Source organism: Aythya ferina (genome assembly GCF_964211825.1).
Source record: "Aythya ferina genome assembly, chromosome: 11".
NCBI classification, from domain to species: Eukaryota; Metazoa; Chordata; class Aves; order Anseriformes; family Anatidae; genus Aythya; species Aythya ferina.
The window spans coordinates 2,526,866-2,553,335 of NC_140307.1; the positions used below are offsets into that span (position 1 = coordinate 2,526,866).

The window sequence follows — 26,470 nt, forward strand, 5'->3', positions numbered from 1 at the left end:
TGATGGGTCAGGACGAGAGAAGGCTGAAAGGGAGTGTGCAACCCAGGTTTTGTGTGGACAGGAATAAAGAGGGAGGAGAGCAGAGGGCTGAGAGCATGAAATGGAGGAAGATGGTAGCCACTGAGATGTGGAATTGAGGTAGGTCAAGGAGTGAAATATGGCACCAAGGTTGAGGATAAATAGCTGAGGGATGTTGGATGATGCATCCAGCCAGTGTTGAGGGATTAGGCAGATTTTCTACTGCAAAACTACTTCTTCTGGCCAAAAGGCTGCCACACTGGTAGTGTGGAGTGTCCAGTTGTTTCTCTGTCATCACTGGAGTCTTTCTGCAACTGTCCCAATCTCTTCTTCCCACCCTGCCTCTTCCACAGCTTGCCAAAAGCACTGGCATGTGCCACTCTGTGATGACTGAAGAGGTGAGGGTAGAGGGAAAGAAGTGGGTAGGAATTCATTGCGTTATGACCGTTGACTGAACTATTGCTCTCTCTGCAACCTTACTAGGGGCTGGTGTGTGCACAGCCGTGTCCTTCTGGAACATTTGGAATTAACTGCAGCCAGGACTGTCCGTGCCACAACGGAGGACACTGTGATCCTGTGACAGGAAAATGCATCTGCACACCTGGATATGTGGGAGACAGGTAAAAATCAAAACTGCAAAGCCTTTACTTTTAACCATCAGTTGGCAATATTTATATCCCTTCTAGGACAATCTTACTCTCAGAAAAGCGGTGTTATGCTCCTCTTGCTGCAATTAGGTTCATCTTTCTAAAGCAGTTCAAACATTATAAATGTGGCAATGTTATTACTTTTTATTGGCAATGCTCTCCATTTACAGTTTTTTTAATATAACTTTTAAAATTTAATGGATTAAATTTAATTTGGATATTTACAGTGATAAATTTAATAGAGAGCATTACATGTTTACAAGATATGTAAATGAACTATATTTATACAAATTAATATCCTCAAGAGTAAGCAATGCAGCAGCTTAATGTTTTCCTCATCCCCTCTGTGCTGCTGCAGCACTGATCCATCTCAGACACCAACAAAGGGTGATAAATCCTCAAAATTCATAAACGAAAGGCTTCACCCATAAATCAATCTAAGAAGATGATAATGTTGCTTTACAAAGGTGTCATGGACTTAGCAAAATGACTACAGAGAAAAGTCGAGGTGGGATTGTAACGCATGCTGCCTTAGTCCTCCAGCTAATCCTGCCAGCAAGGCTAACGATGGTGAGGAAGCTGCAGATGAAGAAGCTTTCATTAGCAGTTTTCACTAGAGGTTGGACTGTGTCACCAGACTTTCCAGAGACCATGGGCACAACTCACTAGCATATCCCGTGCTAAAGCCCTTTCTCCTATACCTTTCCTTCTTTTATTAGCTAGAACAAGCTAGTACTGGTATGTCAACATACACTAAAATTACATTTTTATGCAGCAAAGCTCACTGGAATTTCTCATTTCTTCTATCATTGTATAATCAGCAGGTCTTTATAGCACACAAACAGACCAGCCTTCGACACTGCTCTGGTGTTCCAAAGGCCGTGTTGTGTCCCATTAAATGTGGGTGCTCCTTGTTTACATTTCATTGACAGGGGTAATTGGCAAGGGGCTCTGGAGATTATGACAGAATTTGCATATGGTTAAAAATGGTGGAAATACTTCTTATTTCAAATTAATTTAGGGGAGGAAATATCAGTGTGTCTCTTTTCCACCATCCTCCATCTGGAGGCAGTGATTTTAGGATCCCTGAGATACACTGCAATGGCACTGCATAATTGCTATCTCTAACCAAAGTTTTCTTTTCTCACCTTTTGGAGACAATTCCTCTAAAAGAAGCATCTGTGCAGCCTGGACACCTACAGTAGTGACTGCACTTCAATCACAAGCTGCCCTCAGTCCTGGCCCTCTGGCTGTAGGTCTCCTTGTCTGGTTGAAATCAGATCGATTTCTGACCATAGGTGAATCAGCAGCGTTAGAGTTGTCAGGAGCTTCCAGCCAGCAGCCTGCAGCTGAGCCAGTTTCTTTGCTCAGCTGCCAAGATAGCCTCCAGCCGCGAGGGAGGACATGCAGCAGAAGAGCTGGCTCTGCTACAGGAGCATGGCACAAGGAAAAAACACTTGCAGGCTGTTGTACTGTCTGCAACACTTAGGTGCACTCCAGCAATAAGAGCAGAGAAGCTGGGGACCAGGAGTATTGATGGACCCAGAAAGGAGAAGGCAAGTAGGTAGCAGAAGACCCAATTCTGTGTCCTATCGAAAGCAGAAGTTTTTGCCACTTTATCCACTTTAGAAAGGGTCTGGAGAAACAGGCTCAGGGAGAGACAACAGAGAAGGCACTACAGGGCAGACTTCACAAGAACCGTCCTTGAGCAAAGAGAGTGTGGGCTCTTCAGATCTGTCCTTGGAGAAAGGTGAGAGAGATTTGGACTTCAAAGAGAGAAGTGGCTTGGGATGACAAAGAGAAGCAGGGAGGGACAACATAAGGCACAAATGGCTGGAAAATGATGACAAGAAACTGAGGGAAGGTCTCACAGTGAACCTGTACCCAAGAAAAACCCTTAGGAATGGATCACCTGCCCTCTCCTGGAGCAGGGAGGTAAAAGATAGACACTGAAGGGCAAGGCTGAAGAGCAGAAATGCGGGTACATGAAAAGATAAATGAGTACAGGAGAAAGTTAGGAGAGAGGACAGTTCTGAAAGCAGCAGGGAAAACTTACATTGGCCTAGACATTACCACCTTCCAAGTGGGTTCTCAGAATGTTAAAAAATGCTTCTTTATCAGCCTTTAGCAAGGGAAGTGAAGCCTTGGGCTCATCACATTTAGTTGGAGCCTTTCACTTGAGCTGGGACGACACAAACCTGCAACGCTTTGCTCTGAAGAGCCGTGTGTACCCTCACCTTGTTGTCAGCTACAGCTAGCTGCAGGGAGATTGCCCATTGATTCCACTGATGGCAGGAGCAGGCACAAGGTCTTAAAAAAGTCTAAATTGCTTTCCTTAGTTGTGTGTTTGTAGAGCATGGACAATGGAGTGGATTAGTCAGCTCCATGTTAGTTTAGGGTCTATTTTACTTTCTGGATCTTGTAGCTGTTGCCGTGCTGCAATATAATTGCAAGAGTAGCAGGAGAAAGCTGCTGCACAACAAAATAATGATTTCTTTGAAATTGTACAAGGCGATGAAAAAATATTCTTCGTAATAACAGATTTTGTGAATAACAGCAATAAAAAAGTAAACGTGCTTTATCTACTATTATCCTTTTTAATTGTTGATAAGTACTGTATAAATCCACCACCCATTGTCTCACGCAGAAGATAATAACATGTAGTTAGATAAATATTTGTGGAGATGAAATGGTCATAAAGGTCTGTGTAAGTGTAATTGCCACACTTTGTTCCCTACCTGTTTTCCAGGAAGAGGCAACACACTAAATATCTAGTAAATTGGCAAGCACTATTAATAACTGCAGGCAGCTCTGTGCTGTGCTGCAATGACTGGATATGTCATGCAAATGTGTGTTTTGCAAACTGGAAAGGAATAATAGCAGAAGCAGAGTTAGAAGCTGGGAATGAGGAATTCTATGGCTGACTGGAAAAGCGAACATACTGTTTTAGCTTTGTTTTACATATTGCCATTAAATGTAAAGACTAAGTCTGAGCAGAATAAATGCCACATTTGTTGTAACAGTGTGAGCAGACTTAGTCTTTTGTTGTTGTGTTTGTAACTTCTATCAACAGAAAGGCGATTTGCAGACTAGTGCTTTTTGGATGGCTTTCAATATTTGTGCGACATAAATGTGATCACTGTTGTGAAAATAAACAAACAAAGGAAAAAGCCCAAAATATTTTACAGCGTTATTCCGTTAAAAATAAAGTCCGCAAAAATTGTAGGTGTGTGTACCGAGTTCATCAGTTAAGCAGGCTGTCTTATGTTTAATATTTTGTGAAATTGCTTCCATTAATTCTACAGGTGACAGCCATATTATCCTGTCCCAACCCAAATAATTATAGTACATATTAAAGTACAGTGGATATTGTAATACGAATCTCCCCAGATAGGCAGAAAGCAATGTAAATTAAACAAGAAACATAACTAGGGTTTAGCAGCTCATTTTGTAATTTAATTGAACAATGTATCTGGTTGTTAATGGTGCTATGGACACATTAGATTGATATGTTGCAAAGGAAAGATGTTTAAGTAGAAAGCTAATTCCTGCTGTGATTATTCTTATGTTCCAGAGGAGTTGTTATTAGTATTCTTTGTATAAAATTCATTAGCAGTAGCTGCTTGATCTCCAAATAAATAAGTTGGTTAAATTGTTAGTAGAAAAAGGCTAATTATGTAAATGGATTAGGTCGTCAATATTTCATTTCCAGATGCTTTTCTCCCTGCTAGGTAATGCTTCATCTTTGATAAATATAGAATGATATAGTGCACTATTGACTAAGTATTCATCTCGTTGAGTACAGTGCTCTCCTGCTAACTAGTCGAGCTGTGTACGGCAGTGGAGACAGAAGGCATCTTAATATGTTCTTCATTGCATTTCATTTGCTTCAAGTGGTTCAGCCCTAATGTTCCTCATTCTTTGCTGGTTGTTTCCCTTGCAGCTGAACTACCCTGAGAGCTGCAGGGCTTGCAGCCAGTGCTGCTGGTGGTTCTCTGGGCTCTCTCCCTTCCTGTTTGTCACAGGCTCCTCTCTTTGGGTCTCGTATGAACTCCTGAACTTGGATTGTGTAACTAACAACTGTGTTGTTGCTTGCTTCAGTTAAATCACTAGCTCGGCCTTTTGCTTTGTTCATTTATTTTTAGTAAAATGTGATAATCTGAAGCTGCAATAGCAATTCTCTTCTTATATACTGACAGTGTTCATTGCAGTTTTGCCTGGCTTGCATCATGCATTAATCTTTTATTACTGATCGTTATATTAGCTCTCACCTGCCAGCTGTGAAATGACCTGCAGAAAGACATTTAACAATTGCCTCTGAGTTTACAGTATACACTTTAATCAATGCCCAGGATTAAATTAATGCTGATAGGCAATTTCCAATATCTGGTGTCCATGTGATAAGGGAATTGAGCTTTTCTGGACTCCTTTTTCTCTCTTTATTAACTGAAAAAGCGTATCTGTATTTCACGGTGGATCATGTAAACTGTAGTACTGACTCACTGCAAAATTTTGAAACCACTGAATTATGTCAAGCACAGAATCAGTTGGTACTTCTAGGACTTTTGTTGAGCTTTTAAAAATAGGAAATATTATAATCACTTAAACTGTAGGACAATGAAACAGACTTCTTGGCAGACTTCATAATGTATTCAGTAGGGAAACAGTAGAAAAGTGCACGGAAGGTGTAATTTAAAACAATCTGTGTATAGTGTTTGCAGGTTCAATTTTTATGTGTACCAAATATTAAAAATGTCGGCAATTTTGGAGAAGATACTACGCTAAGGAATGTGAAAGTTATTTGTCTGGAGATATTATACTACTTAGCATCCCTGGAGTAAGAGATGAAATGCAAATTTGAGTTGCAGTTACTCAAAGCACACACAAAATACAAAGGAGTATATTTTCTCCTGGTTGGTATAAAGCAGGTGCGGTGGCAGCGTAGAGGGAAAGTAAAACTATATGTTGCTGGAGTACATTCTACTTGATGCCTAATAGACCACATTTCCTTTCAGACCTCATTATCCCTATATGACAACTGAATGCTTTTAAAGAAGGTACACAATCCTTCTGTAATGAAAAGAGAACAAAAATATGAAGTTTATATATATATATAAAGTATCTTATTCTATATCAATTTCTTATGGCTGGTGAATGGAAATGCTGAGGTCCAGGAAACAAGAATGCACTTCGTTAACTAATGCAAATTTTGCGGGATATAATTGGACAGAGATTAATGCACTCTCAGTTAACAGCTATTTACATGCCCAAGATATCACATCACCCCAATGATATCAGTTCACGGCATATTACTTAAATAAATGAGCAATGATTTTATATCTAATTCATTAACAAAAACATGCCCATGTAAGAGTCATAAGTAAACTAGACTGTAGTATTTAATTGGATCCCGTCTCACATATTTCATTACAGGTGTCAAGAAGAGTGTCCTATTGGGACATACGGCTTTCAGTGCACACAAAGATGTGACTGCCAAAATGGTGCAAAGTGTTATCACGTCAATGGAGCATGTATGTGTGACCCTGGATTTAAAGGGATTCATTGCCAAGAAAGAATGTGTCCAGAAGGGTTATATGGCCTCAAATGCAACAAGAGATGTCCTTGCAATATTACCAACACTCTCAGGTGAGTACATCATGTTATATACTAGTGCAGGGACTGCTCAAATAAAAGCATTAGGGAAAAAAGTCATTTAGCTACAACCACATCCTTTTCTCTGTAGATTTAATTAAGAACATACAGTTCCTCTGTATTACAACCTTTGATTTAAAAGACCTCAGGTTTGGAATTGTAAGCCTCAGTCTAGCCATCTACTGAGCATGTATCTGTTAACTATTTAAACAGTTTAGCTAAGATCTAAAACAATCTGACATATGGCCTTATCCTGTAGCTGCAGTCTTCTGGACATAAAAAAAATAGATGAAACCCATATATATGTATAATGACCCAATGAAGTTTAAAATATATAGTTATGTTTAGTCAAATCCATCATTTTGGCTCTTTTTATGACACAGGTTTTCTTGTTAAATCTATAGACAGCAAGGGTACTTTCAAAATGAAACCTAATTTGCTTCAGTTTATGTCTCGTGGCAAATTACCTTGTTGAGAACACTTGAGGACAACGTATAAATAGACCAAAATCAATATCCCCAAGTCAGTCTGTGGAACTGTAACGAAGCCGACATTGTCAAAATAGACATCTCCTCTCTTCTCATATGTGCCTATTTTTGCTCTTCATTGAATATGTGTATGTGTGAAATATTCAGGTAGAAAAATATCAGGGAAGTGTACCTAAAATGGAATAAGCCTCACTTAAAAGGTCAGGTCTCAATGTTTTATTCCCTTTTGCTTTTTTTAGGATCTTATTCTTGAGGTTCTTATTACTAAGAGCTAAAGCCACAAAGAGACTTGAGACTAACATGAGACAGGTTGATTTTTCATTCCCTTTGCAGGCTTAAATAAGTTTTCTGAACCCTGAAAAAGGAAGAATTTAAGACTACTCTGTTACCCTGTTTGCTACCTTTTGTATCTTCTGACTGTTAGAATTGCTGTTTGGAGGTTCCTATACAGTAAAGGGAGCCTGGACAGCAAAAACACCCTGGCATGAGCTTTTCTGAAGGCCTGGAGTGCCCACATGTCTGCAGGGCCCCTCAGCTCCCACCCGATTTCCTCTTTTTTTGTCCATTGCTGTTAAGCATTCACAGCCAATCCAGGATTGTGTAGGCTTCAGAGGGGGGTGAGGATAATTGATGCCCAAGCAAACATGCCCTTGATACGAACATTCTTCAATTTTAAACCAGACAGGTGGAGACCTGACTGTCTTGCTGATGATGACAAACCTACCTGGCAATGTTGCAGCTTGATAAAATACAAACACTCTCCTCAATTATGTATGCAAGCAATACTGCCTAATTTGTGCACGCGCACACACACACACACACACAAACACTTCAGGCAAATCTGTTTGTGTGCTTGAGATAGACTCTATTTGTCTCAGTCTTGCAAATAAACAGGTGATCTTTCTTGTACATTCAAGTTCAACTGTGAGTGGTGAGGTTTTGCTTCACCGAAAGTCGGAGCTCACAATGGATTACTTAAAAAGCCTTGTAATGCTGATCCTACGAGTCCTCTACAGAAAGACAGCTGCTAGCTCTGTTGGGTTTGACAGTGAGGATCCGAAGTGTTCGGCACCTCAAGGGGAGCTCTAAACAACAGGCTTCTGTCCCTTCTGCGTGTTTTGTGTATCATGATACCACTGCAAAAAATAACATCCCTGAGGCATGAGCTGAGCAATATACACAAAAGGTTAATGTTGTGTTGTACCGAGGACAGGTGATGATTCAAGAATTACCGCAGACAGAGCTAAGTTATAAACTCCTGCATAACACAGCATTTTGCCAGTGTGCACAACTTAAGGCTGAGGTAAACACAGAGCAAATCGCTCCTCGCCAAAAGCTCTTTTTCATGTGTACAGTAGGGTGAGACTGCTCTCAGCCAGTTGCTGACACCGTGTCTTCACCTCCTCCTATCCAAGCCTGCAGAAACCTGTTTGTGTGCCCTTTTTCCCAGAAAGTTGTAAACACAGCGGAAGGTCTGCAGGCCATGGGCAAGAATGAGCTTGGCTTCTGTTTCTCAGATAACCGCTCAATTCATTGAGAGTCCCTTACGTGTGGGAAGAATGGGGGTTTGAGGGTGCAAGACTTCATCTGGGTCAGTCAAAGGACTGGCCAGGAGATGCTCTCGGGGGTTGCCAGAAGATCTTCCCTGAAGGAACAGCCTAGCACCATCCGCCTGTGAAGGAAGGTGAGGTCTCGAGGATGAGACGGCTCAGACAGATGGAGGATTGAATCCTCTCCCAGCTTTTTTCTAGACGTGTGGTTATTCTTACACACCATGTACCTGCCCTGTGCATGGCTGCTCTCTGACAGGTACTTGTTATGCCTTCCCTCCCATCACTGCTTCATCAGCTTCACTTGCAGCATCCTCTGCTAAGATGGTATCTCTGTTCCCTTAATAAATGAGTCTAGTCTCTCCATTGATAAAATCTCCCTTTTTCCTGCATCTTATCACTGCTGTTATGGAACAAAGAGATATCAGCAAGCTGTAGATCTGTAAATGTTCTTTCATTCATCCATGGTATTTCAGCTTTCCACTTTTCAATGAGCTCCTCAGAGCACTGTCAATTTCTGAGCCGAGGAGTGTCAGAGCTGATGGAAAATGACCTTCTCTAAAGGCACTCCGTATTCTGAGCAAATCTTTTTACTGATTGTTTAGCCTGTCCCATGCAACACGCTTCTCTTCCCACCCACCTCCTCCCCTGAATTCCTGTCATTACTGCAACCATAGTCTTCCAAAGTGATTAATTTATCGACAGCCGTATATTCCATTTTTCCCAGAAGCCATTTAAACTGTTGGCTACATCTAGTGATACCTAAGTGTGTAGGAGAATTTTATAAACACTTGAAAGGTGGTAAGGGAAGCTTGCTTATTTCTGTCAGTTATTTTGACTCATTTGATCTGGTTAGTGGAAAGCTGGCTGGAACAGTAAGTTCTGGGGGCTTTGAGGAGCAGGTTAGAGAGGAACATTAAGACACACACATTCAGCTCTCCTATTTTCATAGATCTATCTATTTTAATGTCTGAAGAGACCAGTCTGATCATCTACTTTGACCTCCTGCATAGCAACGGCTGAAGAACATCATCCAATAATTTCTGCATCAAAGCCCTCTGAAAGGCACATTGTATGTGTGACTTTTGAACGACTCCAGAATTAGGTAATTTATACTGCACTGGTGACTTGGACTGTCCTTCCACAGGGAAGGATACAACTGGGAAAAACTCTGCTGTGCAAGAAACACGTGTTGAAACAGTCCACAGTAGTCAGAAGGGCATGCTTTCCTGAAAGCAGAGGAGGAGATCAATAGGTGGAGCAGTCTGAGCTACCGAGCTTTCTTGACCACTGATGTGGAGTCACCGTGTGGACCTTTAGCTGTGTCTTTCCCAGGTCAGAGACATGAGAAGGGAAGCAAGACACAATGACCTTGTAAGCCCTGACACTTTTCTACCTGCTATCATGACGAAGTCTAATGGAATGGATAGACCTCCAGAGGCTCTGATTATCGCTGCAATGTTGAAAAGTTTAGAAGAACCAAATCCCATGGACCTTACATGACGTTTCGCCTTGAACTAAATCAAGAATGTACTTGAATGAGGCTGGCTTTGAAGGTGTACTGGACTGAAGTAGTGGCCCTGCAGTCTCATTGTGGCTACTTCTTTAAAAGGAAGAGAGCATTTAGAAAGGGAGACTGGATGTAAAATGGACACCAAAAGAGAGCAAATACCATTAAGTGAGAATTAGAGCTATTTATTAAGATGAGATGACTGGTGCTAGTGTATAAACAGAAAGTCAGAAATTTCATTGGAAGAATTTGTTTTGACTGAAAGATGTGTGGAGAACAAATTCAGGAACTGGAACAGACTGTGCTGTCTAAAGCATTTATTTTCCCAATTTGCCTTTACAAAGTTAAATTACCTGGAGCAAAAGAAAACAGGTTTCCTCAAAATTAGATGCTTAAAAAATGCAAACATCAAAAAATACTTTCTTTTTTTCAGTTCATTTGGTATCAAAACAGTATCAAAAATCTTTCAATGCTGTTAATGTGGCTCAGAAGCCAAGGAGCAATGGTAGCTTCCAAACTGCAGCAAGAGCCATGGAACAATTTCTGTCTCCTGCCATGTTGTGTGCTGTGGACAGATTCCAGTTTCCACCTCTGCTTGGCCCAGTGCCAGAGGAACACTTGGCTGCTTGCACTCATTCTAGGTTTTTTACACTATTCCTTACTGTTATCCAAGAGATTTGGAGAAATAAAGGTTGTTAAGATTCAATGCAAAATACTAATGCTTAACACTGCCAAATTCTTCAAGACTAAGCTTTCGTTCCTGCTCTCATCAAGTGGTTTGAAAGCAGATGTTAGTGGGTTTGCCTTCTGGGATCCTCTCAAAAGCCCCAGGCTCTCCTGCCCATCCATTAAGAGATCCTTTTCCAGAGGAACTGTTTGTATTTTTTAATTTCAGTCTGTTGGTGGCATGGAGAAGTGCCTTAACATATGCTACCTTCCTATGGCCTTGAAATGTTATATTGGCTTTGAAAGGTACATTCAGAACAGAAAGGGAAGAATTATACAAATAATTCACGTTTCTAACTATATTTCCTGTTCCTTGTTTTAACAACTTGACCATTAATTGCCTCAAATTTTTCAACTTCAGTGCAGCTAGCATTTAGTTCACTGGATAGACTGGATGGATAGGTGGTTGGATGGACAACAGACGAATTTCCTAGCTATAGTTATATGTCAGGGTACATAGTTTAAACACGGTGAAAGGTTATAGGATGCCCATATAGGATGTTCCTAACTCACACATACTACTTCTACCTTGTGAGCTGCAATATATGTAGTGTGTGATTCTGATGAATTTAATGGAATAGTTCACAGTTACCAGCATATAAAAATAGTAATAATAATAAAAATGTAGGACTATTTAGTGATATCAGCTGCAGATCTTAAAGATCTGCAAAGGAGAAAAGGTATCATTTTACAGTTGGAAAAGATGAAATACAGAAGGGATCATTTATATGGCCAAGATTCACTGGCAGAATCAGGAAGAGAACAGCTGCTTTATGAATTTTGGTTAAGCATCTAAATTGCAGACATCTTCAAGTTAACAGTGTATAAGGGCATCTTAATTGTCAGACGGGAGTTTGTGATTCAGGTCTCTGCATTGTTCCTATCCAAGACATCTCTCCCATGTCCCCAGGCTGGACACAGCCTGCAACCTCATTACCTGTGGAGCTAGCTGCGTAGCTTTGAGATCTTTTGGCATGTTGTGGGTACCATAACTCTGCAATTTAAAGTGTTTAAAGAGTTTAACACACTCTGTAAGACAGCAAAAGACATGTATTGCAAAGCGCTGAAGAAATACAAGTGTTTGGCCTAGGAGAAGAAGCAAGGTCTGATATGCTCAGGCTAATGATAAACCCAGTCTTGCTTCAAGGGGCAGATTACGTGGATGCAGGGACCCGCATCTGCATGGGGCTTTTCCTAGTTAAAAGCCTCACAAAGGAGTAGAAGGCAGCTTGGCAGGGGGGCAGTGCACAGAACATGGTCTCAACCTTTTACCGGGCCTTGCTGTGGATTTTATGCCCCTTTCTCCCACAGACTTCTGCAAAACCTACTTGGTTCTAGCTGGTTTTAGTTCTTAATAAATAGCCGACATCCCATGCAAAAAAGCTGTCTGTTTTGATGAAGGAGCCAACCTGGGAGTAGAAATTCTTACTGAGTGTAGTATTTTCAATTGAATTGTCATAGACTGATTCAAACTGCCATGAGCATACATTACGTTTGAAAGATTTAATTTAGCCAATGGATGCAGTTCTCATGCAAGCGCATGGCATGTGTGGTGGTAGTGAAAACAAAGAAACAAAAAATCCGCTGTAAAATGTGTCTTTAATGCTTAGCTTTCTGCTCCTATTAAGTAATGATTAATAGACTCAGAGGGGAAAAAAACGAGCTTTTATTATTTTCATCTAAATGTTAAGAGGTGCTGTGTGAACGACCATAATTTCAGGGACTGCTTTGTCAGAAGAATTTCATGGATAGTAGTTTGTTAAGCTGATGAATTGTTTTAATTACTCAGTCAAACGCTATTTATGATGAAACACATGACACTCACAAAATTTGATCATTCTTAGTCACAACAGTATGTGACTAACCTCTCCTACCAGTAATTGCCAGAAACATACTTGGAAATTTCATTTTATGAGGCTACCTTGAAAATTAACATATAGGATATTAATTTTATAGGTGTAAAGAAATCTATTCAGTCATGTCCTCAATATTAAACCGTAGCAATAAATAACCATAAAGGAAAATGAATAGATTCTATGAAGCAAAGAGAAGAGGAGGCTGAGGGGAGGCCTCATGGCAGCCTGCAGCTCCCTCACGAGGGGAGCGGAGGGGCAGGCGCTGAGCTCTGCTCTCTGGGGACAGCGACAGGACCCGAGGGAATCATTCCTAGCCTTGAACATCTTTAACTGGCTGTGTAACACCTAAATGGTATGGCACATACAAGGCTTAATCCTTGGGTGGTTTATGTCAACAACCCGGGTCACATTCATCTGAGAACAGAAAAGAAATTGTATTTTTAAATAAAACGGGTGGACAATTACCAGTTCTGTCAGAGTTCCCAGATGTTTGCAAGTGACACCCCAGTATGGTATTAGGTACCATATTCCCTATACATGTCCTGACTTACATGGTTGCTTATGTTCGTCATCCCAGACAGTTCTCAGCTTTGTTTTGTTCTTAGTGTGACTTTTGCTGGCATTGCATTTGAAATGTTTAACTGAGATATTCCTGCAGTTAATGGACAGTATTTTTCTTTCGCGTCCGCATCTCATTAACATCTGTCTGTCTTCATTAGCTGCCATCCATTGTCTGGAGAATGTAGCTGCAAAGCTGGCTGGGCTGGACTCTACTGCAATGAAACCTGTCCCCCTGGATACTACGGCGAAGGCTGCCAGCTGACCTGCTCGTGCCAGAACGGTGCAGATTGCGACAGCATCACAGGAAAGTGTACGTGTGCACCAGGATACATGGTAAGTGAGAGCTGGGAACAATGGAGCATTTCATAAGGTGCCTGCTAAAAAAGTCAAGAGGACTTTAATCTCATTTCAAATAACATTTGCATAAAAGCGGCCAGATGCAGGTCATTTTTCCCCATTTTACTGTAAGTCCACAGAATTCTCCTTTGAACAGTGTCAACCTATTACTTCTGCTTACTTACTTAACATCAGTATTGTAAGTTTGTGACTGTTGTAAGTATAAAGACTTGGTTCCCTGTCTTACATTCTAAGTCAAGACATAACAAAAAAGATGTCAGATTATTGTCTGCCTGGAAGAGCAGAAAAAGAATTCTCTTGGCCTTTCAGCATGTTCGTTGTCAGTCACACTGTGTTTTTAATAGATGAAGATTTTTTTTAATGTTACAAATGATAGAGCAATTTATGTCTTTTCTGAGTATATTGGCAGGTGTCTTTTACCTGAGCATCAGAAAGATCCTCAGACATTCTGAGGTAAACAAGCTTTATATTTTATAGACGAAATATAAAATGGCTGAAGAAATCAGCCACGGTGAAACAGAAAGAAAGCAGATCATGAGCTGATAGAACAAACAAGAGTTTCCACTGATAGTTAGCAGTCAACTACAATGAGCATCCTCCTAAATGTGTTTTACCCTCTTGTTTAAAGTTAGCTTCAAAATGAAATGAATACATACCTTAAAATGCTAGAGGTCTGATCTTTGACTATGTTGTAGCTCTTCTGCTTTGCTGTTATGACACACAGCAAACATCATACCAGGTAGCTTTAGAACCAACAGAAGGGGTATGGCATGTCCGATCTAGATACCGTCAGTGCCTACTGCAGTGCTTTGGGTTTTCTTGGAAAAAGGTTGCTGTATATTAGGTATGTGCTGCTGTCATCTATATGGGAAGGATGTGCAATTGTGTGACAAGATCACATGTGTGGAGCCGTATATGAAATTAGTGGGATGCTAAATCCTGTTTAGCCTCCCTCCATTCTAAATCTACCGCTCAGTTGATCACCAACTGCCATCTCCTGAACAGCAGAAGTGGGGTTATGGTTTTGAGTCACTTTTGTTCTCTGCTTCATGTCAAAAGCTGAACCTGAAAACTGGAGCTTCCATGTAATTTCCAGGAGTTCTCTCAGTGCTGGGTATACACAGATTTATTTAGACATGAGATGTAGGAGTGGCAAAAGCATGCAGGACAGCAGTACTTAGAGATGTTTTAAAAAAAAAAAGAAAAGAACTTTGAGGTTTGATTCCTCACTCATTTACACTAATAGAAAACAAGAATTTATCTTGTCTGTACACCAGTGATACACAAGTATTAATATAAAGTAGAGAAAAAGATGAAGACAGCAGCATATAAGTAACAAATGCAAAACAAAAAGATACCAAGACCCTCTTTCTTATAAAGAATGCTGTTCAAGTTTGCAGCACGAGAATATTTTGGGACCCTTTACAGTACACATGTAAAAAACCTCATCATTTGTCCAATATATATAGCTCCAAGACAGTGTTATTGCAGCTGTGAAGCCTGGGAAGATCCTATTGCATTGCTTCAAAATAATATTTAATCTCATAATAAAGAGCTTTCTTGCACTGACATTTAAACAGCTTGGTTATTGAGGATAGCTCTATAATCAGTGAAGCATATTTAGGCATTAGTATCATTGCTCACTCATAATATACTATAATCTCTGGCAATTAGTCCATGAGGGGAAGTAAAGCCTTTAAATTGCTAATTTATTGCCTCTGAAGCGTATTTGTCATTTGTATGCATGCCAGATGACTTGAGTTGCAATAGTTCTTTTAAATGCTGGAGAACACAGGCTGTGAAGAAAGCTTGACAGAAACCTTTCCTTCCCACCCCAGAACAGCGGTGTCCTGCAGAGCCGCTCTAGCCATACGCTCCATCACCTGGGCAGCGAAAAGGCGTCAGCACTGCTCCCCGACACAGGCTGCAGGTTGTGGGAGAGATGCCATGGGGCCAGGACCCTCTCAAGGCTTGCAGTGACTTTTCTCAGTGACATGCTCAAGACCAGGCTTTGCCTTCAGGAGCGCTGCCTGCGGTAGAGTTTTGCCCTTGAATTCAGGCAGCCCACAAGCAATGCAGAGTCTGTTCCTGAATGCAGGATGTCTCTTTTGGCAGCACGGACAGTAGAGAGATGCTAATATAGAACTGGGCAGAGGTAATTATTCAGAAAAGCCATAAATGAATCCCTCTTGCTTTTTCTAGCATGAAGCTTGGCTGATGCAGCTCTGAGGTCAGAAATTTTGACATGTGGTTGGGAAGAATGAAAGTGGGATCAACATTCTACACTTCATGGAAACATAGGAACTTATATAGCAGAGCAGGGTAAAGGGTTTCTAGGTGAGGGGAATGTAAGAGGGCATAATGGCATGTGGGACACAATTACAAAGGCAGAGGTTGGACCCATAGGATGCCTAAGGGTACTGGCCAGCTAGAAAACATAGTGACCAAGAAATCACAGTCTCTTCCTGACAAAGCACTCCTCCAGACCACTCGTCTTGCACAGATGGCTTGTCTTTTAACTGTGCCCTGCCTCGGCTGTGTCAGGGCAGCTGGGCTGGGTTTCAGAATGAATCATCTGCTATCACAGCCAAAACAGGGACATTTTGTTGGGATGCAGAACAAGCCATTAAAAACACAAAGCATCTGGTCACCTTTATTAAACGTATTAAGTGGAAAGGCAGCCATCCCATAGGTTGAAATGTCCGTGTGCAGAGCTCTTAATTTTTTGGAAGCTAAGCAGATTCAAGTGTTAAAATAAAAAGGTACATTGTAGCTCAGAAAATAATACATTATTTATTAGCTTTGACATTTCCAAAAATTCAAATGCCAATGCTAAATATTGGTGAGTTTGCAGTTTTGGACAGAATTTCAAAGCCTTTTATATCATCTTTATTTTAGATGAATATATTGGGTCAGACTCAACAACCAGATTTACACATACCTGACTCTAAAAACAAATTACACTGGTGTAAGGATGTTATTGGGTATCAGTACAGGTTGCATGTATGAGGTTTTGATACAACTTTGTTCACACTGGGATATTGCACTATTTTAACCGTGGGATGAGGGCACTGTACTATTTTAACTGCAGATGCTGTGTGTAGATTTGTCTGAAGAGGTGGCTGAGAAATCGGAGTGACCCACTATTATACCCACAACAGCTCAGTTCTTGGAGACAGCCTACAGGACAATAAAAGCAGAATAACAGGAGCAGAGGGGACACAACAAGGTCTTACTCCCCAAAATCACAGAGCAGGTCTAGAGCTCCTCAATAGGAGCAGGTCTAGAGTCCCCACTGCAGGCCTCTTGTAACCCCTGTGCTTACTGCATCTCACTTTTGAAGGGGGGTTAAGGGGTTGTATCCATTAATTAAAATGATTGCAGGGAACCATCATTATAAGTATGCCAATAGGGCCAGGAGGGCACTTCCCCGAAGCTGGTAGTTTTTAAATATTTGAGAATTGCCCCATAGTACTCATATGATGAATTGCCAGTGATGTTTTTCTGAAGAATGGCTTTGAAAAGCCAGTCTGCTGCCATTTCATTCGTGGCAAGAAGGAATCTGATAAAAGCACACAGGGACTACGCAAAGATTACCCTTAAAAAGTAGACAGGGAGATTCTCAACTAGTAGAAATTGGATCCTTACTCCCACACACAAATATTCACTCCTTACAAAAAATTATTTGGATTCAATTACGGGGGTGATAAGAAGGGTTATACTAACTTGCACCTCCCCCTCCTTCCAAATTCTGCTTTCAGATGCTCTCTTACAAGCCCACTGAAGTCTTTTTTTGCTATTGGGATGTAAAAGAAATCAGGATTTGCCCTGTCCTCTCTTCTTTGTTTTTGGTTCATTGAATTTTATTCCTGTAATTCAATAAATGTGTTGAAGAAGGCCAGAGAATATGAATTAAATATGACAGGAGACCACAGGAATCCTGACCTTCTGTCTCACAAGGAAATCTTGAAACCAACCCCCTGCACATACCTATCAGCTTTCTAGCCACTGAAATCGTTACAGATGCTATTGAAATACAACTCACTTCACCTTCTCCATTGCACAGCTAATTGCAACTTTCTTGAAAACAGTAGCTACCTAGGCACCTCATCCTGTGATATGCCTTTGTTTCTTTATGGATGCTTTGTTTTCTTCCTTTGAAAAATGTGTTCAACTTCAAATGCTTTCATTCTGTGTATTGTGGCAAGGAGATAGGTAGTTAAAACATTTCTCTGCCCAAGACACTGAGAAAACTTTAACACTTATCTGTGGAATGTGCGGTCAGCCTTTACTTCGACGGACACTTAGGTCTATATTTCACATCTAGATGACAGAACTTATATTACTTTAAAGAGTTCATCTATTTATGCTGCTATTTTTTGAAGACCTGTCTGCTTTTATTGAACCCTGCATGCTGGCAAGCAAAGCTAGCACTTCATCACCAAAATGAAAGAATTCATTTTGACATTTTTCTATTCCTTGACTATATTGGTAGATCCCATACAAGCTGATCCCTGAATTATACAGTACAGGAAAAGATGGAAACAACAGGAGAGATGAACTCTTACTACAAGATTTTTCAGCTTTTGAGATGTCGCTTGGATTCCCTAAAACTTTCCAAGATGGATTTCAATTCTGTACATCTGTAGTCATTTGCATCTTTTGTTGACACATGCATCAAAATTGCCTTTCAAATATATCCTCATGTAAGTGCTCATGTATATAAATCCTCACTGAGCTCAGCGTGAATCTGTGCACTTAAGGATAGTGCACAGATGCCTTCTTCTGGGTCTATACATCCATAAGTTTGTCTAGTTTGGCAGAGTTTCTTTATATAATGTTTTCTCTACTGCAGGAGTACAAATTGCTTCCAACATACATGCCAGCATATTGGACTAAAAGTCAGCACCCGTAACACACATAAACAATTGCTCAAGCACTTAGGAAAAATAAGTAAATATTATATTGCTATAAAACTGCGCAAATGCGTGGCAAATGTATAACAAATTTTGTAACAGATAATCTCTCAGTACAAATGCACGCAGTCTCAGGCCAGTCTTAGTCTGCCCCATGCCTACCCAGTGAGTAAAATGACCAATTTATCCTGCTATGAAATGAGGAAAACCATAATTTTGTTTTACCTATCATAGAGGTCATAGAGAAGTTACAGATCCAGTCTGCTGAGTATTCCAGCCATGACTGGCTTCCTTCTGGCACATGCAATAGCTCTCGGTCCCCAAAGAAAACATACAGGAGAGAAAAAACAATCTTTCCATCTATATTAAAAAAAAAAAAAAAAAAGCCTGCTCTCCTGTCCTACACCTTTAAAATTCTCTGTGTTGTCTAAAAGAAGAAAAAAAATAATAAAGAAGTAACTAGAAAGGAGCACCTTATCTTATCTTCAGTTGAATTTTCCCTGAAGGTCCACAATCCCAGGTTGGTCTGGAGGAATTTAAAGAATCAATGGCTGTAGGTGTTTTCTAAACACTCAAGGTGATAAATACAACTTTATCAGAATATTCCCTCTCTTCTACATATTTGCTTTCATCTTTATTCTAAATGTATCATCCTTCACCAGTTCAGAAGGAAGCAGGAAAAAAAGAATGAGACTTTTCTCTTATAAGCCCCTGTTTCAGTAGTGAAGTTATTTTATAAATTTCATAAAATTCTTAATATAAAAAATGAACCGAAGGTTGGAGATAGTGGATCTGTTTTGGGGGCTTTAACTCATTTAAATGATCTGTTTCTCTTTGAGATAATTCCAAAAGTACTTCAGTGGAAGCTCATCTCTGAGCAACAGGGCACCTCATCAAAAGGTTTAAAAAGAAAAGACGAGGGGAAAAATCTTCAATACAGCCTGTGTCCTTTTATCCTTGATTTACTGAGCATATCGGTTACCCCCCTTTGTTAAGAACTCTTTTCATTTATAGGTATAGAATAAATTCAGCCATTTTATCAAGATGTTCTTGTTACCAATCACCAGTATAAATTTTACTTGCTGTAGGAGGGGAAAAGGTTTTCTGGCACAGCAGTTGTCCAATTAACTGGAGTATTACAGGCAACAAAAATAGTTTCCCAAGTCTCATTTCATGAATTACCTAGATGCACAAGTAAGATGCAATTTCTTCTCACTGCTTTCCTATTTTATTCATGATGCGATGTCTCAAAGCCAATGTGAATGGCTAGCAGTAGTGGCAGCAGGTATGGAAAAAGGCATCCATACTGTGCAGATGGTTTTGAGCATGGATTGCAGCTTGGAGTGAATTTATTATTAATTAATAGTAAAAACAAGTTTTCGTATAGGTAGTAGAACTAAAAAAGCCTTGTTTTCCACAGATCTATATCCTGAGCTCCCTGGCCTTTCCTACCTCACTGCAGTACCCCGGTCTCTCTGTCAGGTCCCCTCTGACATTTTAGCTAGCAAAGAGCGCTCAGATGGGCTCACGCGCATCAAATTTTCATAATCCCCTCCCTACATAATGAGGTTAAAGGTACCAAGCATCACGCTCCCTAAGAAGGATTAGGAGTTGCCTGAACAAAGACTGAATATTAAGGCATGACGTGGAAGGAATTGATTCCTGTGTTCTCACCTTTTGAACTCTTTCCCATTTATTGGCTTTACCTTTGTTTCTCCTCAGTTATTCAGGAGTTCACAGTGGGCTTCATTTTAAGAAGCTTTGACTGGTTCCTCAGCCACCCCTGAAGTACAGAGACACGGCAGGAAAGGCAAAACCAACTCGGGAGGACCATCCCTGGTGACACAAGGAGCAATGCCAGAGGGAAAGTCACTGCTGGGGTACAGAGAGGGAGGTTTGATGCAGCTGCAGAAACAGCAAAAAGAGCTGCTAGTTTTGAAGTGTTCTGAACAGTTTTGAGAAGATCGTTTTGTCAAAGTCAGCAAGAAGGAAATGCAGTCTCTTTGATGACGTGTGTGAGTTTTAAGTCTGAGCATAGCGTGAAATTATTTTTAAACATGGAAGATGTAATTGTGCTCTGGAAAACTATGATAGGTCAAATTAAAAATGGTATTTACATGGCGCTTGAAAAGTGGCTAAAGACAAAAATGGATTAACTGTGAAACAGTCACAATAACACAGCCAAGTCCTCGGTACTACCTATGGTTGTGTTCAAGAACTTCTCTCCTAGTTCTCATTTTTTAGGTATCCATTGTCCTTAGAATGTGCATTTTCCTAGTGGCTTCTAGATGGAGTCTGAAAGCTCATCTGCTAATTTTTTAAGCTTAGAAACAACTTTACAAGTGGATTTGGAACAAGTAGCAGATCTAAAGCATACCATAAAAAAACAGGTCTGCTCCATACAACCTAATTAAGGGTGAGCTGGAAATTTTTTCTTGAAATGAAGGAACTCTCAGTATCTAGTTGTATGGAAGTTTTATCTGTTAGCTGGGTTGGATGCTTAAAGGTCTTAGTGTAAATAAGAACATCACGTGCCCTGTGTTTTGGTTGATTCCATATGTACATAGCGCTGGTCAGGAATCACTTGTACCTATCAGGAGTTTTGCATATTCATAGACCAGAAGAAAAACAGATCTTGATCTCTCTTTTCATTGATGATCTCTGGATTTTCCTACCGTCTCTCTATACGTACAGAAGTATATATTTATGTGCATAAAATGGACATACTTTTGTTTTTTGTAGGCCATTGGGACTAACAACAGACTCCAGAGCTTTGCATCTCTAGGCCAGTAGTTCTGATCCAGGCCAGGTCAGTACAGACTGGAAACTATCTTCTCTTGGCTGTGCAGTGGCCTGCACAAAATGACTTTGGTCTCGATCCAGCTCCCCGTGGATGAGTATGCACATCACAAACCCCATTTCTATCAGCAGTGACTGGCAGATTTGTTGGCAGACTGAGCCATTTACCATTTTACCTTCACAAACCACTGCTTTAGGTCAAGCTTGGTGGCATGGCTGTGTGATCCATTTCAAAGTCCCCACGGGACTCTTCCTGGGGACAAACAGTGCAGGTACTTGGGGCTTTCAGAATGGCATCATAAGCACTGCATTCCGGTCAGATTGAGCATCTTTATTAACTGGCAGGTGCCTTTCCTGAAAGTTGATCCACTGAGATGGTCCTGCTGCATGTAGACTGGGAAACAATGAACAGCACCGCAGAGCAATGGAACGGGATGCAGGCTAAAACCAGTATTACACTAATGACTCACAAATGGATTCTTCTGGCTCTGCTGTGTTACAGGAGAATATATCCTACATGCAGATCCCCATAGGGAAGATCATTATGGGGAGACCACCCGTGTATTCCCAGGCTTTCAGACTAAGCTGCTCCCCTATTGATTTTTATATCAATGAACCAGGTGCTTGCTGCCTATTAGGCTTGTTGGCATTCTCTCCCCAGAGCTCCTATTGACCAATTAGACATTTCTGCTGGAGTACTGGTGGCCACAGCATTTAGGAGCCTGACAGCGGTCGTGTCACCACCTGGCTGCATGAGCCGTAATGAAGGGGCTTCTCTCACTTCAGGGCATTTGTTGTTGGCTGAACTATTGTACCGAAGTATTTAACAAGGTCACTGGATGCACAAGACACAGTGGGTCTCCCTCAGTTGTGGAAACTGCATCCTTTTCTTTGAAATCAATGGATTTTTTCGAGATCATTTTATCAAGTAGTTCTGTTTCATTTTGCTGGCTCTCTCTCTTGGCAATGTACAAGCTCCAGAAATTGTCTGTGACAGCTCAAATTCTACTTTGTCAGCCCAAGTTTACCTGAACATAACTGCTAGCTTCAGTAGGATTGTCCCAGGTATACAAGAGTGGAATTTGTCTCAGTGACTGCCTCTACTAATGAGAACTGATTCAGTTACACACAGTGTCTATAATTTGATAAGAACTGTGAGCAGTCCCAAATCTCTTCCTCTTTCTTCTTATATTTACTTTTACTTCTGGGCTCTGCTGCACTTTTATGTACCTGAATAACTCCAAAGTTTTCCTAAGTGGGTCCAAAGGAACCAGCTTCATATAGAAACCCTGAATGCCTCTGTCTTTGTTACTAGTTGACATATTTCCTGTATTTTATCCTTAATTGGCAATGTGGCTGTGTCAAATTGCATTTCCGTTTCTGTAGCCTCATTCAGTATCACTGGAGCTCAATATCCTGTTCAGACTGAGTCATTTGAACTGAAGCTTGCAGAGGAATAAACTGCTTGCCAATAGCAGTGTCTCTTTTCATCTATTAAGCTTCTAAATGTACATATCCTTATCCACACTATCTGTGGATCAATGCATAGAAGTGTTGGCAGCTGATTCTCTTGGTGGTTCAAATTGCAAACAGACTTTATTACAGTCACCCAAGTCACTGGTTAATTCCTTATTTTATTTTCTAACTATACTGCCAAAGGATGAGGGAGGTTTTAGCCTTTATGATCAGACCTGTGTAAGTGGAAAATCCTGCTGTGTTTCTTATGCCGAAGAGCAGCTGAACTTTTACCAGGTATTGGACTGTCTTGCTTTTGGTTTTTGGTTTTAGAAAATGTGTGAAAATTTGAAGAGAACATCTGTTATCTGCCTGTGAATGATTGCCAGGTTATTTACCAGCTTTTCAGAAGCTGCATCACAAACTCCATTAGCTTAAAGTTGACATGAAATGTTATTCATTTCATGCCATAAAGAATATTTTCCACCTATATATGTAGATGGTTTCTTTTTTTTGCTTTGATCCTTTCAAGTGTGGATCAGGCAGCCCAGAACCGATGTCAACGGCAGCTGTAAGCATCGTGAGCCCCCTGCCTGCATGTTTCCCATCCTCAGAGCTTCTGTGATTCAGTGCCCCTAGCAAGAGACTGGCTGAGGATACCTGCTGTGCATAGCACATTTAACTCCTCCTGGACTCAGTCCATCCACTCTGTGTGAACAAGAGGTCAGGCATGCACTGATGTGCTGAACTTGTTGTCAGCTTCTGCTACAGAAAGATGCAGGTCTCAGCTAGTGACCACGGTGTGCACGCTAGGGAAGTTTGGATTTGACACCGCACTTGGACATTATCCTTAACTGGAGAGCACAGCTGCAGAAGGATGCTAAAAGAAAGTTTGCCAACAGTGTAAAATTATTGGTATAATCAAAAATAAAGCTAATGGCATATATGCAGAAAGGTTTTGTGGTACGGAATGACTGGGTAAGGTGAAAGTTGGTGCTCAGAAATGCAAAGTAATATACAAGGAGAAAGTAATGTTAAGTAAACACACAAAAGGTGAATTCTAATTTAATTCCTACCATTCAGGGACAGAGATCAGGCAATCACAGTGGGTAGTTTTCTGAAATACGCAAATGAGTGCTCATCTCCAGTCAAAAAAACAAACCAACCCAGAGCACCAGCTAGAGCAGTTAGAATGACCAGGAAAAGAACAAAACGGGATAGAAAAACAATTTTTTGTGCTATTGTATAAATCCATAATATATCTATATCTTAAATTACTGCATGCAGTTTGGCTGATTGCTGCTTACGAAGGATATAATGGAAGTAGTGAATGGTGACAAAGATCATCTTTTATTTGGAATAGCTTCTATACAAAGAGTGACTCGATAAACTAGGACTCAGTTCAGAAAACAGATGGCTGAGGAGGGATGTGATAGAGATCTATGGAACTGAGGCTGGTGCATAGGACACGAACAAGGAATGATTATTTACTATTTCTAATAACACGGGAACAGGGGGCAACCAATTAAATGATTGCACAGCAGGTTTAAAGACAAAGATAGTGCTTTTCACAGAATGTGTAATTAAATTGTGAAATGGCTCCCATAAAATGAGAATAAGAGAGTGGGATGATTTTGCTTAGAAAAGGGGTCACCAAGGGTAGATATGTGAGAGGTCCCTTACATCATTGGAGAAGGGAAGAAGGAACGCATGTTTGCTATTTATCACAGTATAAGAAGTTTCCCAATTAAAAAACAGGCAGTGGATTGAAGCAAACAAATAAACATAATTTTTCTCCTTTGTAGTTATAATTAAACTGTGGATCTTCTTGCAAGAGGACGTCATAGAAGCTGAAAGTGTAAATGATACCTTTTATTCCCTGTTTTTGCTAATGTCCTTTTTGCAGAGCTGTTCAGACTTGTCAGCCAGAGCCAAACTTATTAGTGCAAAAAAGTCAGAAGACCACAACCTTTTATAAGGCAGATCTTGGACTGTGCCACTCAGCTGGTGTGGACTGAGCAGGAACCATGTCCATTTCCCAGACAAGGACATTCCCATGCACTAGCTGGGGCAGAATTAGCCAGCTGGGTTGCTGTCTTGTAGATACTTACTGAAGAGGACCAGATGAGCTTTTGCTCTGCACTAACAGGGCCTCTCCTAAACAGACAGGAAGACAGAAATTGGAGCATCCAGATCTGTTTCCTCTCTCTCGATCTCACATAGCTTGTAACCGTGCAGCTGCAGCTAGTGAAGAAGGGTGGTGGCTCTGAGGTCTCTGCATGCCTCCCAGGGTGGTTCTGGCACTGGTAGAGGCAACATCAGGTTAGTGTTGTTCCTTTTCTTTTACCGTAGTGATGACTGCAATTCAAATTTCTCCATCTAAAAAAGCAGAAGAAAGCAGGGCTTTTTTTGTCTTTACCAGTAATATTCAAGGGCTGGCTTCTGTCCCACAGTTTGGGCACAAGTAGCTTGTTGAGTACATCATGAAGAGCACATCTTGTGTCTACTTCTCAGGCATTTAAATGCTTTCCACCGACTTGAAATAATCCACATTATGTCTGGGTCATTTTACCTTTTGGGACATTTAATTGTGATATGGCCATGGTTTTTGGAGCACTGTAGAATAGCAGCTGCTGAAAGTTGATTATAGCAGCAGCAATGAGCCCTGCAGATATTTGACTTTCTCTGTTCTTTACTGTAAGGGTGGTGAGGCACTGGACCACGTTGTCCAGAGAAGTTGTGGATGCCCCATCCCTGGAAGTCTTTAAGGCCAGGCTGGCTGCGGCTTTGAGCAACTCGATCGAAGTGGGTGGCATCCCTGCCCATGGCAGGGGGTTGCCAACCCAAACCATTCAATGATTCTGTGATCCTATATAACTTCCCCAGAGTTAAATTTAAAATATTCTGAGAGTTTGCTCCTTGCCTCACCTGAGTAAACCTAAAGTGGACCTATTCCAGATTTAAATTGCTTTACAAAAAAGGAACTTGGTAATCCATCGGGCCCCATGATGTGTATCAGTAACCCTCCTGATACAGACATGATTGACCTGCCTCGTAATACATCTTCCCAGTAACTAAATCTAAACCCAAGTATTAAAGATGTTTTCATTTCCACCTGAAATATCTGTTCCATAAACAATCTCCCCAGCTCAGCTGTGAACAGAATTAGGAGCTTGTTTTAGTATCCTGCCCTTACGCAGCCAGCTGCTGGGGCTGGCCAAGCTCTGCACACCCATCTGATTTAGCTGAACATTGGCCTCCACTGTGTTTTTTGAACTGTGTGTGGCTTTGTTGCTTGTACTCCATTACAGGCTGCCTGGGGGAGGCTGTCCTCTCAGGTACGATGCACTGTCTCACCAGGAGAAATGTCCCGAGGAAAAGATGTAGGAGTTGTTTTACCCAGTCTAAATCCAATCTCCTATTTTTGGAGAGGTCCCTCATGGATAAATGTGTTTTGTGATATTTTATTAGGTGAAAAGTGCTGACTGTATAAAAAAAATCTTGTTCAGAGGTTGATGATCATCTTTTTTACTCTCCATACTACTTTCCTTGTGAACATATTTAATTATATGAGTCTGTATTCATTGCCTCGCTGCCATTAAAGTGCTCTGCAGTTAAGGTCTAAATACTAAACCAGGCAGATATTCAAGTGTTGTAAAGTTAGTCTAGATTTTTTGGCCAGCAACAGTTCTACACTGATTTACAGTGCGGGGGGTCTTGCCTGCTCTCTTATTGAAGTCTCTTTCTTTTTTTTAATGCCCATATTTAGATGGCTTGAACAGTAAGAATGGATTATTTTAATTGTAGATAACTGACTGATATTGGGCATATTTTTAGTGCAAACCAGAAAACTATTCCCTTGTGGTGAGGGGGATTGTAGTGCTCACTGACAGAAATCCAACTCAAGCTTGCTGTTTAGTATGAAAAATCAATTT

The 26,470-nt window shown here is 40.8% G+C and overlaps 1 protein-coding gene across 7 annotated transcripts in view; it reads left to right on the forward strand.

Moving 5' to 3' along the window:
• MEGF11 (multiple EGF like domains 11) overlaps positions 1–26,470 on the forward strand; it is a 283,958-nt gene that overhangs the window by 196,625 nt on the left and 60,863 nt on the right. For all 7 annotated transcript variants that reach the window (XR_014696988.1, XM_084532754.1, XM_084532753.1 and 4 more), the window contains 3 exons: positions 502–638; positions 6,099–6,311; positions 13,167–13,341. Coding sequence is in view for 6 of the 7 variants with exons in the window: in XM_084532754.1 (XP_084388880.1) it covers positions 502–638; positions 6,099–6,311; positions 13,167–13,341 (525 nt within the window). In the remaining variant the exon portion in view is untranslated. The remainder of the gene's footprint in view (positions 1–501; positions 639–6,098; positions 6,312–13,166; positions 13,342–26,470) is intronic.